Source organism: Apodemus sylvaticus, chromosome X (assembly GCF_947179515.1).
Source record: "Apodemus sylvaticus chromosome X, mApoSyl1.1, whole genome shotgun sequence".
In the NCBI taxonomy this organism is placed as follows: domain Eukaryota; kingdom Metazoa; phylum Chordata; class Mammalia; order Rodentia; family Muridae; genus Apodemus; species Apodemus sylvaticus.
Window position 1 is genome coordinate 147,723,776 of NC_067495.1, and position 17,569 is coordinate 147,741,344.

At 40.4% G+C, this 17,569-nt stretch overlaps 1 protein-coding gene across 4 annotated transcripts in view; it reads left to right on the forward strand.

Moving 5' to 3' along the window:
* The window catches only part of Mtm1 (myotubularin 1), a 108,124-nt gene that overhangs the window by 66,838 nt on the left and 23,717 nt on the right, over positions 1-17,569 (forward strand). For 3 of the 4 annotated variants that reach the window (XM_052170658.1, XM_052170657.1, XM_052170659.1), the window contains 2 exons: positions 1,479-1,628; positions 12,539-12,727. In XM_052170658.1, coding sequence (XP_052026618.1) covers positions 1,479-1,628; positions 12,539-12,727 — 339 coding nt within the window. Of the gene's footprint in view, positions 1-661; positions 717-1,478; positions 1,629-12,538; positions 12,728-17,569 lie in introns of all 4 variants that reach the window. The other variant, XM_052170660.1, reaches the window with a different exon arrangement.

Consider the following 17,569-nt stretch of genomic DNA (forward strand, 5'->3'; position numbering starts at 1 on the left):
TGCAATGGAATTTTTCATATTTATTCTACAAGGCTCCTAAAATAATTTGGAAATGTTACAAAATGAGTTTTTGAGAATCAAATTAAGGCCAGTTGCTTTGTATGAAAAGCAAGTGAACATAGAGTACAATTCCAGAACCTGGAGCTTGTGAAAACCTTCCTAGCCACCCCTTCCACCATCAGGACCCTGGTTGGCTTCCGTTTTCAGTGTTGATCAGTGGTTTACAAATTCATCAGCAGGTTTTACCCTGGGGTTAGATGAAGGGAGGTTTTGCTGTAATCACAGTTATGATGGGTCCTGTGAATCTGCTTTAGGCTACTGTATTTTCAAAGGGTGTGTACCTTTCACTTTAATGGCCTTTGTTCTAGACTGACTACTGAAATGAAAGAAAGACCATTAGAGCATTGTTCATGCTTTAGAAACCTCTCAGACATTATTTATGAAGGCATTTTATCTTGTCTTTAGTAGACGTTGACAAGAGTAAGACTTTCCTTCAGTTTGTGCTTCTAGCTTGAAACAAAAACATTTCTTGTTTTTTTCTTTTTAAAAATTGCATGCTTAGATGAACTTTTTAGGTATTTTCTTCTAGACTGCCATTATATTCAATCTTTTTTTCTTATAACTTTCTGATGGGACTTAAAAACTCTCTAATTGGACTCAGCATCAGACTCAGCATCTGTTTGGCCGTGGTACATAGGGCCAGACGTAAAGAAAAGGTACAATGTCTGTCCCCAAAGCAAACAGCCACCACGCTCACGTTCATGTGTGTGTTTGTGCATTTGTAAGTATGGGGAGAGAATATTCCACCACCTCTGGTTATTGTCCATAGCGGATATAATTTTGTGGGTGAATAATAGGTAGGGGGTGGCCTCTGTGTCTCCCTATCATACTAGCCGTCTGCTTAAAATAGTGACTTCACTCCTCACACAATTTTCAGGATGATCCTGGGCCCCCAGGCTCTTAATTTAAATAACTTGTCGGAGGTGGCGAAATGAGCCTCCCCAAAAGGGTTCCTTTCCCCAACCCCCAGTGCCTCTTTCCATGGGGAGCAGACTACATCATTCTCTCTGTCTGAAGCACAGAGTAGAAGTTGCTAGCTCTCTTGGAACCCTGTTAGACACAGGTTAACACTGCCCATGGCTCTTTTCTTTGGAATGGAGGGAAGGGGTGCATGGGTAGGAGATGAACTTATCTGTATTGCACAAGGAATAAAGAATACATCGACAAGAAACAAAATGTCAAATTCCAAAGAACCTATAGTTAGGAGAGATAGTTTAGTTATGGAGACCACTGGTGTTTGTCCATGTGCTCATGTTGTCTGGATTGCTAATTTGACATCCTTATTATAAGTAGGTGGGCTGCCAAACACTGTGTGGTCAAAGAGGCATGCGTACATAATGGTAGAAGGAAGACAGAGCCCAGATATTGCAGACAAGAAGTCATTTTGTGCTGACTTAATGCTTTCTTTTGTCCTGCAGGGCCTGCCCAATCACCATTGGAGGATAACTTTTATTAATAAGTGCTATGAACTCTGTGAGACATACCCTGCTCTTTTGGTTGTTCCCTATCGGACCTCAGATGATGACCTTAGGAGAATTGCAACTTTTAGATCCCGAAATCGGATTCCTGTGAGTAGAGTATTGTGTCCCATTTCCCTCAGAGAATGCCTTTTCTTTCATAAGAATAGGAGTCATGTAATTGAGAGGAGCACTGTTTTCTGATGAGTGATTCCCAAGGACCTAGTGCAAGAAAGAACAGCTGCCTTCTAGGAGCTCCAAGTGCAGGGTGCGAATGGAAGACAAGAAAGCTGTAAGGAGAGCAGCAGTGAGAGGTTACAGCCCACCTTAGTGATGCAGGGGAGAAGAGCAGATCCTGGGTTGCTGTCAGCATGATGGCACAATACCTGATATGATACAGGCTCAAGCTAAATGTTGATTAAACTGGGCAGCAAAGAAAAGATTAGAATGTGAGGACGTGTTTGTGCAGGCTTTTCTGCAGATGCTAGGATGTGCTCATCCCCAGCCTGCTTGCAAGCTGCTCAATCCCCTTAATGAACTGGAGTCAAGTACAGACTATTCCAAACATTGTGCTACCATGCCACTAAACGTAGCTCACAAAGTTCTCTTTTAGTCCTTAAATATTTATGCACATGTCATACTTTCTACTTGGTACGTAAATTTTATTGTCTAAAAACTCAAGAGATTGTTTTTTCTTCGTCTGTTAATTTTCAGGAGCTGTCATAATAAGTACATTGGGTTTTGTTTCAAATTAATAGACTTAAAAAAAAACCAGTGGTAGAAGAAATTAAGATTTAATGTTACCTTTCCTTTGATTTCTAAATGTAGACATGCTTGTCCTTAAAAGGATGTTTTTGAAGAGGAAAACTTTGTTTATTGTCAGCCTATGAGTTCTCATTTTTAAAATCTCTTGTTTTTCTGTTACTATCTATCCATATCTTCCTTGAAAGTATATTCTTTAGCTCAGTTTGCTAAAATTGAAAGTAGAATTTCAGTCTTATGTTTTACTTGAACATGTTTTTCTGTACTAGAGCCACAGATGATGCTACTGTGACACTAGAGACCATTGTCTAGTATGTGCCTTGCTTATAGCAGTCAGGGAGAACTGGGCCACTAAGCTACTGTGGTATATATGCATGTGTTTGGATTACTAACTATACAGCCTTCATTGAACATCTGATGTATTGGAGATTGTGTGTGCATGTGTTTGGGTGTGTAGGTGGGTGTATTGTGTAGCATATGGGAGGAAAGGGAAAATGACACAGTTGTGCCTAATTGACCTCAGTCTCTGTTGCTCTTCATGAGTAATAGTCCAGTGTAGAAAAAAAGAGAATTTAACATGTTATTTAACATGTTTTTCATACTTTGTCAGGGTACCAACTTATTTTTTCTGAAAAAATATTAAGGCTAAGCTGTCTCTTTAGTTTTATAATTGTATATATTAGATTTTATAAGCTTGGTGGTATGCTGATTCCAACATACCTTCTGATCATGTGACTCTTAACAATAGGTCACAAAACATTTATCCAGAAAATGGATATGCCAGTTATGTGAAACATGACTAGTTCATAGTTCTTTAAGTTTTTTTTTTATTTGATATAATTTATTTACATTTCAAATGATTTCCCCTTTTCTAGCCCCCCCCACTCCCCGAAAGTCCCGTAAGCCCCCTTCTCTTCCCCTGTCCTCCCTCCCACCCCTTCCCAGTTCCCCGTTCTGGTTTTGCCAAATACTGTTTCACTGAGTCTTTCCAGAACCAGGGACCACTCCTGCTTTCTTCTTGTATCTCATTTGATGTGTGGATTATGTTTTGGGTATTCCAGTTTTCTAGGTTAATAACCACTTATTAGTGAGTGCATACCATGATTCACCTTTTGAGTCTGGGTTACCTCACTTAGTATGATGTTCTCTAGCTCCATCCATTTGCCTAAGAATTTCATGAATTCATTGTTTCTAATGGCTGAATAGTACTCCATTGTGTAGATATACCACATTTTTTGTATCCACTCTTCTGTTGAGGGATACCTGGGTTCTTTCCAGCATCTGGCAATTATAAATAGGGCTGCTATGAACATAGTAGAGCATGTATCCTTATTACATGGTGGGGAATCCTCTGGGTATATGCCCAGGAGTGGTATAGCAGGATCTTCTGGAAGTGAGGTGCCCAGTTTTCGGAGGAACCGCCAGACTGATTTCCAGAGTGGTTGTACCAATTTGCAACCCCACCAGCAGTGGAGGAGTGTTCCTCTTTCTCCGCACCCTCTCCAACACCTGCTGTCTCCTAAATTTTTAATCTTAGCCATTCTGACTGGTGTAAGATGAAATCTTAGGGTTGTTTTGATTTGCATTTCCCTAATGACTAATGAAGTTGAGCATTTTTTAAGATGCTTCTCCGCCATCCGAAGTTCTTCAGGTGAGAATTCTTTGTTTAACTCTGTACCCCATTTTTTAATAGGGTTGTTCGGTTTTCTGGAGTCTAACTTCTTGAGTTCTTTATATATATTGGATATTAGCCCTCTATCTGATGTAGGATTGGTGAAGATCTTTTCCCAATTTGTTGGTTGCCGATCTGTCCTCTTGATGGTGTCCTTTGCCTTACAGAAACTCTGTAACCTTATGAGGTCCCATTTGTCAATTCTTGCTCTTAGAGCATACGCTATTGGTGTTCTGTTCAGAAACTTTCTCCCTGTACCGATGTCCTCAAGGGTCTTCCCCAGTTTCTTTTCTATTAGCTTCAGAGTGTCTGGCTTTATGTGGAGGTCCTTGATCCATTTGGATTTGAGCTTAGTACAAGGAGACAAGGATGGATCAATTCGCATTCTTCTGCATGCTGACCTCCAGTTGAACCAGCACCATTTGTTGAAAAGGCTATCTTTTTTCCATTGGACGTTTTCAGCCTCTTTGTCGAGGATCAAGTGGCCATAGGTGTGTGGGTTCATTTCTGGATCTTCAATCCTGTTCCATTGATCCTCCTGCCTGTCACTGTACCAATACCATGCAGTTTTTAACACTATTGCTCTGTAGTATTGCTTGAGGTCAGGGATACTGATTCCCCCAGATTTCCTTTTGTTGCTGAGAATAGTTTTAGCTATCCTGGGTTTTTTGTTGTTCCAGATGAATTTGATAATTGCTCTTTCTAACTCTGTGAAGAATTGAGTTGGGATTTTGATGGGTATTGCATTGAATCTGTATAGTGCTTTAGGCAAAATGGCCATTTTAACTATATTGATTCTACCGATCCATGAGCATGGGAGGTTTTCCCATTTTTTGAGGTCTTCTTCCATTTCCTTCTTCAGAGTCTTGAAGTTCTTGTCATACAGATCTTTCGCATGTTTGGTAAGAGTCACCCCAAGATACTTTATACTGTTTGTGGCTATTGTGAAGGGGGTCATTTCCCTAATTTCTTTCTCAGCCTGCTTATCCTTTGAGTATAGGAAGGCCACTGATTTGCTTGAGTTGATTTTGTAACCTGCCACTTTGCTGAAGTTGTTTATCAGCTGTAGGAGCTCTCTAGTGGAGTTCTTTGGGTCACTTAGGTAGACGATCATGTCGTCTGCAAATAATGATAGTTTGACTTCCTCCTTTCCAATTTGTATCCCTTTGACCTCCTTATGTTGTCGAATTGCCCGAGCTAGTACCTCAAGTACAATATTGAAAAGATAAGGAGAAAGGGGGCAGCCTTGTCTGGTCCCTGATTTCAGTGGGATTGCTTCAAGTTTCTCTCCGTTTAGTTTGATGCTGGCTACCGGTTTGCTGTATATTGCTTTTACTATGTTTAGGTATGGGCCTTGAATTCCTGTTCTCTCCAAGACTTTAAGCATGAAAGGATGCTGAATTTTGTCAAATGCTTTTTCAGCATCCAATGAAATGACCATGTGGTTTTGTTCTTTGAGTTTGTTTATGTAGTGGATTGTATTGATGGATTTCCGTATATTGAACCAACCCTGCATTCCCGGGATAAAGCCTACTTGATCATGGTGGATGATCGTTTTGATGTGTTCTTGGATTCGGTTGGCAAGAATTTTGTTGAGTATTTTTGCATCGATGTTCATAAGGGAAATTGGTCTGAAGTTCTCTTTCTTTGTTGGATCTTTGTGTGGCTTTGGTATCAGCGTAATTGTGGCTTCGTAGAAGGAATTGGGTAGTGTTCCTTCTGTTTCTATTTTGTGGAATAGTTTGAAGAGTATTGGTGTTAACTCTTCTTTGAAGGTCTGGTAGAATTCTGCACTGAAACCATCTGGTCCTGTGCTTTTTTTGGTTGGAAGACTTTCTATGACTCCTTCTATTTCTTTAGGCTTTATGGGACTGTTTAGATGGTCTAGTTGGTCCTGATTTAATTTTGGTATTTGGTATCTGTCAAGGAAATTGTCCATTTCCTCCAGATTCTCCAGTTGTGTTGAGTACAGGCTCTTGTAGTAGGATCTGATGATTTTTTGGATTTCCTCAGTTTCCGTTGTTATGTCTCCCTTTTCATTTCTAAGTTTGTTAATTTGGATACTTTCTCTGTGCCCTTTGGTCAGTCTGGCTAAGGGTTTATCTATCTTGTTGATTTTCTCAAAGAACCAGCTCCTGGTTTTGTTGATTTTTTGTATGGTTCTCTTTGTTTCTACTTGATTGATTTCGGCCCTGAGTTTGATGATTTCCTGCCTTCTACTCCTCCTGGGTGAAATAGCTTCTTTTTGTTCTAGGGCTTTCAGGTGTGTCATTAAGTTGGTAATGTATGCTCTCTCCATTTTCTTTTTGGAGGCACTCAGGGCTATGAGTTTTCCTCTTAGCACTGCTTTCATTGTGTCCCATAGATTTGGGTATGTTGTGTTTTCATTTTCATTGTGTTCTAAAAAGTCTTTAATTTCTTTCTTTATTTCTTCCTTGACCAAGGTGTCATTGAGTAGAGTATTGTTCAATTTCCACATGTATGTGGGTTTTCTGTTGTTTCTGTTGCTATTGAAGACCACTTTTATTCCATAGTGATCAGATAGGAGGCATGGGATTAGTTCTATCTTCTTATATTTGTTGAGGGCTGTCTTGTGACCAATTATATGGTCGATTTTGGAGAAGGTACCATGAGGTGCTGAAAAAAAGGTATATTCTTTTGTTTTAGGATAGAATGTTCTATATATATCAGTTAAATCTAATTGGTCCAAAGCTTCAATTAGTTTCATTGTGTCCTTGTTTAGTTTCTGTTTTCCTGATCGGTCCATTGAGGAAAGTGCAGTGTTGAAGTCACCCACAATTATTGTGTTAGGTGCAATGTGTGCTTTGAGTTTTAATAAAGTTTCTTTTATGAAAGAGGGTGCCCTTGCATTTGGAGCATAGATGTTCAGGATTGAGAGTTCTTCTTCTTGTATTTTTCCTTTGACCAGCAAGAAGTGTCCCTCAGAGTCTCTTTTGATGACTTTGGGTTGAAAGTCAATTTTATCTGATATTAAAATGGCTACTCCAGCTTGTTTCCTGAGACCATTTGCTTGTAAAATTGTCTTCCAGCCTTTTACTCTAAGGTAGTGTTTGTCTTTGACCCTGAGGTGTGTTTCCTGTAAGCAGCAAAATGTAGGGTCCTGTTTACGTATCCAGTCAGTTAGTCTGTGTCTTTTTATTGGGGCATTGAGTCCATTGATGTTAAGAGATATTAAGGAATAGTGATTGTTACTTCCTATCATTTTTGACGTTATTTTTTAAATTTGATTGCTTAACTTCTTTTGGGTTTGATAAAAGGTTACTATCTTGCTTTTTTCAGGGTGGAGTTTCCCTCCTTGTATTGGTGTTGTCCTCCTATTATCCTTTTTAGGGCTGGGTTTGTGGATAGATATTGGGTGAACTTGGTTTTGTCGTGAAATATCTTAGTTTCTCCATCTATGATGATTGAGAGTTTTGCTGGATATAGTAGTTTTGGTTGGCATTTGTGTTCTCTTAGAGTCTGCATGAGATCTGCCCAGGACCTTCTAGCCTTCATAGTCTCAGGTGAAAAGTCTGCTGTGATTCTGATAGGTCTTCCTTTATATGTTACTTGGCCTTTTTCTCTTACTGCCTTTAATATTCTTTCTTTGTTTAGAACATTTGGTGTTTTGATTATTATGTGACGGGAAGTATTTCTGTTCTGGTCCAGTCTGTTTGGAGTTCTGTAGGCTTCTTGTATATTCATGGGCATCTCTCTCTTTAGGTTAGGGAAGTTTTCTTCCATAATTTTATTGAAGATATTTGCTGGCCCTTTAAGTTGTAAATCTTCACTCTCATCTATGCCTATAATCCTTAGGTTTGGTCTTCTCATTGTGTCCTGGATTTCCTGGATATTTTGGGTTACAAGCTTTTTGCATTTTGCATTTTCTTTAACTGTTGAGTCCATGGTTTCTATGGAATCTTCAGCATCTGAGATTCTTTCTTCTATCTCTTGTATTCTGTTGTTGATATTTGCATCTCTGTCCCCTGATTTCTTCCCAAGGCTTTCTATCTCCAAAGTTGTCTCCCTTTGAGTTTTCTTAGTTGTTTCTACTTCTGATTTTAGATCCTGGATGGTTTTGCTTAGCTCCTTCCCTTGCATGTTTGTGTTTTCCTGTAATTCTTTAAGAGATTTTTGTGTTTCCTCTTTCATGAGCTCAGCCTGTTGACCAAAGTTCTCCTGTATTTCTTTAAGAGATTTTTGTGTTTCGTCTTTCATGACCTCAGCCTGTTGAGCAAAGTTCTCCTGTATTTCTTTAAGTGTTTTTTGCATTTCCTCCTTGTTGGCTTTTGTATTCTCCTGGATTTCTTTCAATGATTTTTGTGTTTCCCTTGCAAGGGCTTCTAACTTTTGATCCATTTTCTCCTGAATGTCCTTCATGTGTTCCTGTACCAGCATCATGACCAGTGATTTTAAATCCAAATCTTGTTTTACTGGTGTGATGGGGTATCCAGGACTTGCTGGTAGAGGAGAATTTGGTTCAGATGTTGCCATATTGCCTTGATTTCTGTTAGTGACGTTCCTGCGTTTGCCTTTTGCCATCTAGCTCTCACTGGTGTTACTTGGTCTTGTCAGTGCTGGACTCACCAGTGCAAGCTGCCCCTTCCCCGTTGGCCTCTGGTGCACAGCTTACACTCTGCACTGCCTGTATACAGGGTGCTGTTGTCCAGGCTGTTCAGATCCCGAAGCAGGCACCTGAAGGCTCCCGCTGGGGCCCGCAGGATTTATTGGAGCACACCAACTTCTCCCAGCTGGCCGCCCGGAAGCCCCCACTAGCCTCTTGAGGGACCTGGAGATGTGGCGGCCACCCAGGCTGATCTGAAGTGGAGAGAGTTGACCTGAGGGCTTCTGCCTGAGGCCTTGCCCCAGATTGTGTCTGTGGACCAGGTGGAACCCGTGTGCACCCCCAGGGAGCTCCGAAGGTGAATGTTGCTGTGACCTCCCCTGTGCTCCGCTCACTCCGCTGGGCAGCCGATTTCCCCAACCGGGCTGGCGCACACTAGGTTAGCCTTGTCGCCTGGGCCCTGAGTCCAGGCAAACGCCTGGGAGGCCAAGGTCCGAGCAAAGTTCCCCTAGGGCTATGTCTGTTATTTGGGTCCGCCAGGTGACCCGGATGGCGGGCGTGCGCGTCCGCGCTCCCCGAAAGCACCAGGAGAGTCTGTTGTGCTAATAACCTCCTGGGCGGGTTGACACACAGATGGCCCACCAAGCCGCCCAGTTCTTGGGGTCAGTCCTGTGCCTTTTGGGGCCTAGACCCCCGTTTTGTTAGCCTCAGGCTACGCTTGTTAGCAGTCTCTGCCCTCCAGAGCACTCTGGCTCCTGTAGGCAAAATGGCGGCCCGTGCGCCGGCCGGGGCAAAAAAAAAAACTCCTGGCTGGGTTGGCGCCCCGATGGCCACCCGAACAGCCCAGGGCCTGGGTGCAGGCCAATGCCCGTCTGGCTCAGACCCCTGCGGTGTTGGGCCTAGGATTATGTTTGTGTACCTCAGTCTGACCGATCTCTGGAGCCCGGGATCAAGATGGGGGTGAGTCTCTCCTGACTGGCGGGAAGCCGAGTTCTGAAGTGGCTTCCGTGCAGCGAAAAGCGTTCTTTAAGTTTTTAAATGTAAAAATATAAAAATAGTTGGAAAGAAATATCTCATTTAAACAAAAATCAGGTGTACATTGTAATAAAATACCACTGCTTAGTGAAGTCATGCACTTGCATTATGTTTCTGTTCATGAATGCACATTCCTTTTCTCAAACACACAGGCTTGTCTTCATTTTATAGATAGTGTTAATGAATAAGGAATATGGTGCTCATTTGAGACATTTAGAAAACACTGGTAAGCAAACACCATCCTGCCCCTGTTGAGAAGCAGCACCACCATGTTGCGCATATCCCTCTGGACTTCCTTCTGTGCAGTCAATTAGTCTTTATGCATTTCTTCCCCAGCAATATATCTTAACCATAACTTTTCTAGATGTGCAGTGATTTAATAAGTTTTCTATTATAAGATTTCTATATCCTTTATGAATTTTTGCTTTTATCAACAATGCTATGTGAGCAGGGAGATTATTCAGTGAATAAAGACTTGCTGCTAAACCTGACAACCTGCATTTATCCCTGGTACCAACTTGGTAGAAGGAGAGAACTGATTCCTGTAATTTGTTCTCTAACCTCTGCACATCCTCTGTGGAATATATGTGCCTAGTCACACACACACACACACACACACACACACACACACATAAATAAATAAATAAATAAATAAATAAATGAGAATTCTAAAAGTAAAAGATAAATAATATGATAAACATTTTTTAAATTTTTAATTATTTTTTATTTTATGTGCATTGCTTTTTTGTTTTTTGTTTTTTGTTTTTTTTTTTTGCCTGAATGTGTGTCTGTGTAAAAGTGTCAGATCTCATGGAAGTGGAGTTACAGTTGTAAAGTGCTGTGTGGGTGCTAGAAATTGAACCCAGGTCCTCTGAAAGAACAGCCAGTGATTTTAACCACTGAGCCATCTTTCTCCAATCTCCTGTGATAAACATTTTAGTGACTATATTTTTATGTACATTTTAATTATCCATGGCTTCTCAATATTAATCTTAATAGGAACAATATAAAGTAGATAATTTAAAATAAAGTACTCTCACAATTTGTACATAGACATTTCTGTATCAAATACCATTTTTAAAGGTATCCAGAGAGCTAGAGAGATGACTCAGTGGTTAAGAGTTTAAGATATTCTTACAGCAGAACAGAGTTTGATTCTTGGCACTCAAGTGGTGGCTCAGAATAATCTGTAATTTCAATTCCAGGGAATCAATGCCCTCTGAAGGAAGCAGGCATGCATGTGAGTGCAATAGACATACATGCAGGCAAAATACACACATACACACACACATACACACACATATACACACATTTACAAAATGCCAGAGTCCTTCCCCTACGCCCTCTAAACTGTAGAATTTACAGCTTTGTAAAGAGTGGCATTTCCTAAGATGATAGTGCAGAGAGAAGAGAAGATGGGATTTGCTTTTGGCCTGACTTAATTTTCAAGTCTCCCACATGGCATGTGTAACATTGTGATTGTTTAAAAGTGGTCTCATGTTTGCCATCACTGTTGAAATAAGGGTCAAAGGAAGTAGATGGGCAGATCTGAGCCCACAGTGTGGGTTAGAAGGTGAAGGTTACTGTAAGCCAGTGGATTTCCCAGGGCTTCTAAAGATCTGAGTCTCCTTGGCATGGGCTACCGTGTATTTAACTGGTCTCTAGCATGACACAAGAATTCAGATATTTCTCCTGGGAACAAACACACATTCTTATTGTGTGACAATTTCTCAGAAGGGAAACACAAGCATCATATTAAACTTGTATGTTCTAAGCATTCATGTTTGTCATGTGCTATTACAGAGGAATAATGTCAAAATTATCAGAATATTTGATTACATATTAAGTGAGCCCAAATGGTCATGTTCATTCATCCTCACGTCTATGTTTTATCATTTTGGGAACTGATTTTGCTGGCTATGGAGCTTGCCTCCAGAAGGTAATGTGAGCTCACATTTGTTGCATACTTTATGGGCATTCTTCCTTTTGTCTTCCCAGCAGTCATCTGAGGCCATCATTATTCTCTTCATCTGACCAGAGAGGACCTTAAGCTCCATGCCCGAGGGTAGCGCTCCAGGAGAGCTGCTTGCTCTCTTTATTGCCTTCATATTCACAAACATTCACAGTTGACTTTTTCAGTTGCACACTGTAGTTATAGGTGCAACTGAAACCGCTATAGGTGTATAGGGATCAGTGTACTATGTCAGTATATGTATATAATACATACTTACCAGAGCAAGCTATCTGGCATATTTATCACCTCAGATAGTTATCATTGCTTTGCATTGGGAGCACTCAATTCTATTAGCCAATTTGAAGAATCTATTAAATACTGCTGTCTATTATAGTTATCCAGCTGTGCTAAGAAAGCACCTGCAGCATACAGCTCAGTAATTTTCATGATATATGTTATCAGCAAACATTTATCTGCAGAGGTTTTCATATGCTTTGAGAAGCTGAGAAACTCAGCATCAATGAGCTTGCCAGTCAGTTGAAGACTGGGTCTGAGGACAGGCCACATATGTCCTTCTAGGCATTGGGGATGCAGACTTTACAGTAGAGAATGTAGCTATCTTAGCCACTGAAATCCTTCTTTGCTTCTTTTGTATCTTCTTCCTCCTATGTTGCATTTAGAAAGGTGACTGTTGGGGAAAGAACCTATAGACATAGGTTACCTCCATAGGTAACGCACTGATTGCTTAGCCCTTCACGTACTTTTCATGTTTTTGTATAATAACAAGCCCAATACAAGCTACCAAATTCCAGTAACAGTAGAGACTTTCTACAGCCTTTTAATAATTCAGCTTTGTTCTGGTAAGCATTAATAGTGTTAATTTGAAAAAAAGGCTGGTAAACTGGCTGTTCTGATTGTTTCTGAGCAATTGTTAAATGTGTGTTCTGATGCCACACACAGTGAAAATTATAAATGAGCTAAACTTTTGAAATGATTAAACTTTTGAAATGATTAAACTTTCTGAACTACCGTAGGTACTGTCGTGGATTCACCAAGAAAACAAGATGGTCATTATGCGCTGCAGTCAGCCTCTTGTCGGTATGAGTGGTAAAAGAAACAAAGATGACGAGAAATACCTGGATGTAATCAGGGAAACTAACAAACAAACTTCTAAGCTCACGATTTATGATGCACGACCCAGTGTAAATGCAGTGGCCAACAAGGTGAGTGTAGTCAATGGGGACCTACCTTACATATGAACTGCAGTGTTCACCATGAATTCATTTCCAGAATATATCAACCAATATGTGCATTTATTTTGAATTTTCATGTAATTATTTTTAAAGTCCCATTGGGTTCTAATCCCAGCAATGGGAAGATGGAGACAGGAGGATTCCTGACCATCCTCAGCTTCATAGTGAGTTCTAGGCCAACTTGACTTACTTGAGACCCTGCCTCAAAAAAAGAAAGAATGAATGAACAATAACTAAAGCCTAATATGGTCAAATATACCTGTAATACCAATATGCTAGCACCAAGGAGGCAGAGGCAGGAGGATCCAAAGTATTTAAGTCTATAATCTCAGTATTTGAGAGGCTAAGGCCAAAGCAAACCTTCCTTTAAAGGCATGTCTAGAACTGTAATGAAAGTGGGTTTTGTCTGTAACCTTATGCAAAACATAGTCTTTGGAGCCCTTGCATCTATGTATGATCACCTTCATTGTGTGAAGTGGTGCGGTATCTTCAGGTAATTGTAGGAAACTGCTACTATTTAATATGAAGTTTATCATTTTATCTGAAGACTCCCTCATGTATACCACTTGTATTCATAAATTGTCATTATATAAGATAGTTGAAGATATGAGTAGGTCCATGTATGAGTTTTATAGTCATAGACACAGAAGTTGATTTTTTTGAAAAGCAAATTTCAGTTGTCTTCTTGCCTTTCTAAGCCTACCTTGCTGTGTGGACTTTGTGGGGAAGAATTGTTTGGTATGTTTGCTTTGTGGTTTTGTTGGTCGGTTGATTGTTTTAGACAGGGTCTCACTGTTTAGTGTAGGCTGTCTTGGAATTAGTGGCGGTCCTCCAGCCTCAGCCTCTCATGAACTGAGATTATAGGCTTAAGATACTTTGGTTTCTGCTTTTGTATTTTTTGATTCTTCCATCTTTACCTGTGTGGTTTCCAAATGCTTGCAAGCAAGCCTGCCCCAAGTTGCTCACTCCCAGATTCTGTCTTTCAACTTTATTCTCTTCAACTGCAGGCTTAAATTTCATCATCTTTAATGCTTTAATCATCCCAAGGTCATTTATCTGACATCTTTAATTATTCAGAACCCATCATAAGAACCTGAAAGCAAAGCAAGTCCTTGAGCAGCCCAGATAGATGCAGCAATTTCCGAAATGAAATGCGTGTGAAGTCTGTCCCCCCTCGGGTGTCTTAGAGTGTGGCTGTGTGTGTGTGGCTCAGCTGTCCTGCACACTGCTACCTGTGCCTAGGCTTCCTGCCCTGGCCTCATGCATGCTGTAGATGAGCTATTTGTTAGCACAGTTGGGGGTTATGTAGAAATAACTTCAAACTTCTCTGTAAAACAGTCATGAAATTAAATTGGAAAATCAATGAAGAATTATAAGTAAAATATTTAGGAAATTAAATCTAAATTTCTTCTTGGGTTATCCTTATTTTTATATATTTTGAATTCCATTATCCTTCATATATAATTCAGGGTGAACAGATGTATAAAATACAATATTTCCATGTACTTACTTAGCCTGAAGTAGGTAGGATGTAACATTAAAATATTTAGGAAAAATATTTTAAATATTAAAGTGTATGAAATGAATACCTTAGTTATATTAAACTCTAAAGTTCATTATAGCAACACAATTCTTGAATTGCTTTTTAATGTTAGGGAAACAAGCCTCTGGTTCTAGTCTGCTTATGAATGAAAAGGAAAATATGAAAGGGAAAAACCAAACCAAACCACCTAAGCCTTCAAGCACTCTAGGTCTGGGCTCTGTCTCTCTACTAATTGTCTTATATCCAGAGCTCTTTATAGCGTTCTAGGTAATTTGGGTTGTTCCGTTTTGTTGAAAAAAGAAAACCCAAAGGGAAGACTTCAAACGTTACCAAAGATAGAGAATTTGAACTTTGGGGAACTCAGCCTGTGCTTGACTAATTTTTACCCTTGTTGACTTCTGTTCTCTTTGCCCCTCATTATTGTTCCTCCCTTGTGTGTATTTATATGTAATCAATAACATCACATCATTTTCAATTAAACAAAACCCAGGGTTGGTAAGATCTAGCACCACATGGCTTCTATTTTGGGGCAGAGCACTTTGTTGGATTAAAGTAGGGCTGTGCTAAGTTTTGCCAGAAACTTTGGCAATGACTAAAACACGTATTTTTTCTTTTGCTTTTTTTGACACTTCATGCTCAGTTATTTATGAAGGGAACTCCAATGCCAAGCGTCTCTGAAAACACCATAATTATGTATCTGCCAAACATGCAGAGGAGCAGGCCCTCTATTTGTGAGAGCATGAGCATGTCACTGCATTATGTATAGGTTTGCCAAGGTAGCTAAAGTAACCCAGCTCTTAATTCCCAGGTCTCTGCCTGCAATTTGCAGAGATGCTACTGCCAGGCAGATGCCAGTAACCCTGACCATCCACAAAGCATGAACAGCCAGAAAGAGGGGAAGGGGATACATCTGTCTGCTGACTTATTGGCAAAGAAAGCTCTTTTTAAATGTCAAATAGACACTGGAGGGATGGTTTTGTGATTAAGAGCACTTACAGCTCTTTTAGGGCACCTACAACTACCTGTAGCTCCAGCTCCAGGAGATCTGACACCATCTAGCCCCAGAATCCATGCCTAAATATGCTTTCTCCTCTAGAGTGTTTGGAGACTGAGACCTCTGGCCTTACCCATAGATTCCCAGGTTTGAAGTACAAATGATAGTCCTATTCTACTATAAAGAACCTCTATAAGCAACCCTGGGGCAACAGAGACACTCGTGTTTGTTTTGCTGTTCCAACTCTATCTCCAAGCTTATCTCCCTATCTTTGATATTGTGGGGATGGCACATTTGCCTTCCATTTTTCTCTTCAGTCCCAATGCAGGTGTTTCCCTGTGCTCCTCCTGGAAGCAGTCTAAAGTTAGTATCTCTTCAAAATCTTAGAAGTGTTTAACTTTTTCTTTAAGGGCTCAACTTTATCTATCATCTCATAACATTTCAAAAACCTTTAAGCAACATAGAGCTATGGTTTTTTTTTTCTTGTGAATAAGCATTAAAGGTTTTTTTTATTAGATATATTCTTTATTTATATTTCAAATGTTGCCCCCTTTCCTGGTACCTCCTGAAAATCCCCTAACCCGTCTCCCCCGACCCCCAGCTCACCAATACACCCACTCCTCCTTTCCTGTCCTGGCATTCGCCTATACTGGGGCATTGAGCCTTCTCAGGACCAAGGGCCTCTCCTCTCATTGATGTCTAACAAGGCCATACTCTGCTGTATTTGCAGCTGGAGCCATGGGTCCCTCCATGTGTACTCTTTGTTTGGTGGTTTTTTCCCTGGGAACTCTGGGGGTACTGATTTGTTTGTACTGTTATTCCTCCTATGGGAATAACAAACCCCTTCAGCTCCTTGGATCCTTTCTCTAGCTCCTCCATTGGGGACCCTGTGCTCCCTTAAACGGTTGGCTGAGAGTGTCCCCCTCTGTATTTGTCAGGCACTGGCAAAGCCTCCTAGCTAACAACTATATCAGGCTCCTGTCAGCAAGCATTTGTTGGCATCCACAATAGTGTATTGGTTTTGTAACTGTATATGGGATGGATCCCTAGGTGGGGTAGTCTCTGGATGGTCTTTCCCTCAGACTCTGCTCCACCCTTTAGAATTTTCAACTGAGGAATAATGAATGGCTGACAAACTGAGAAAAACCTAAAGAAATGTTCAATATCTTGAAATATCAGGGAAATGCAAATCAAAACAACCTTTAGATTTCACCTCACACCAGTCGCAGTGGCTAACTAATATCATAAACTCAGGAGACAGCAGGTGCTGGTGAGGATGTGGAGAAAGAGGAATACTCCTCCACTACTGGTGGGATTGTAAGTTGGTACAACCACTCTGGAAATCAGTTTGGTGGTTCCTCAGAAAATTGGGCATAATACTTCCGGAGGACCCTGCTATACCACTCCTGGGCATATACCCAGAGGATTCCCCAGCATGTAATAAGGACACATGCTCCACTATATTAATAGCAGCCCTATTTATAATAGCCAGAAGCTGGAAAGAACCCAGATGTCCCTCAACAGAGAAATGGATACAGAAAATGTAGTATATTTACACAATGGAATACTACTCAGCTATGAAAAAATGAATTCATTAAATTCTTAAGCAAGTGAGTGTAACTGGAAAATATCATCCTGAGTGAAGTGACCCAATCACAAAAGAACACACATGGTATGCACTCACTGATAAGTGGATATTAGCCCAGAAGCTTAGAATACCCAAGACATATTTCACATATCAAATGATGTCCAAGAAGAAGGAAGAACAAAGTGTGGATACTCTGGTCCTTCTGAGAAGGGAGAACAAAATACCCGCAGGAGGAGGAGATACAGCTATGTTTTTAAACAAAGCCATAATGTCATTTTTCATGATTGTGGAAATGGATACTTTTCACAATGTTGTGGTGAAGTAAAGTTCACTCTGGCAAGTGAAAATGATTAAGTACTATTAAGAACACTATTAAGTGTTTCAATAGTAGGCCACTTACTTCACATGTACAAGGTCTTGAGTTCCATATGTGTACTACAAAACAACAGCAACAAAATTTCGTGCTTGATACAGTAGGTAGTTGCTGTCTTGTCCATCTTAGAACCTTGTGGGCCCAGTATGTGCAGCTGTCCTTGCTGTTTATATAGTGAAAAGATGGTGGGGATACTGTGGAAAGGGTTCCTAGGTTGACATCAAAGCAGAAGTAAATTCTGTTTATTACTTGCATAATTTTGGAATGGATGAACATCTTAGTTTCTGCTTCAAATTTTCCAAATGTGGATAGTA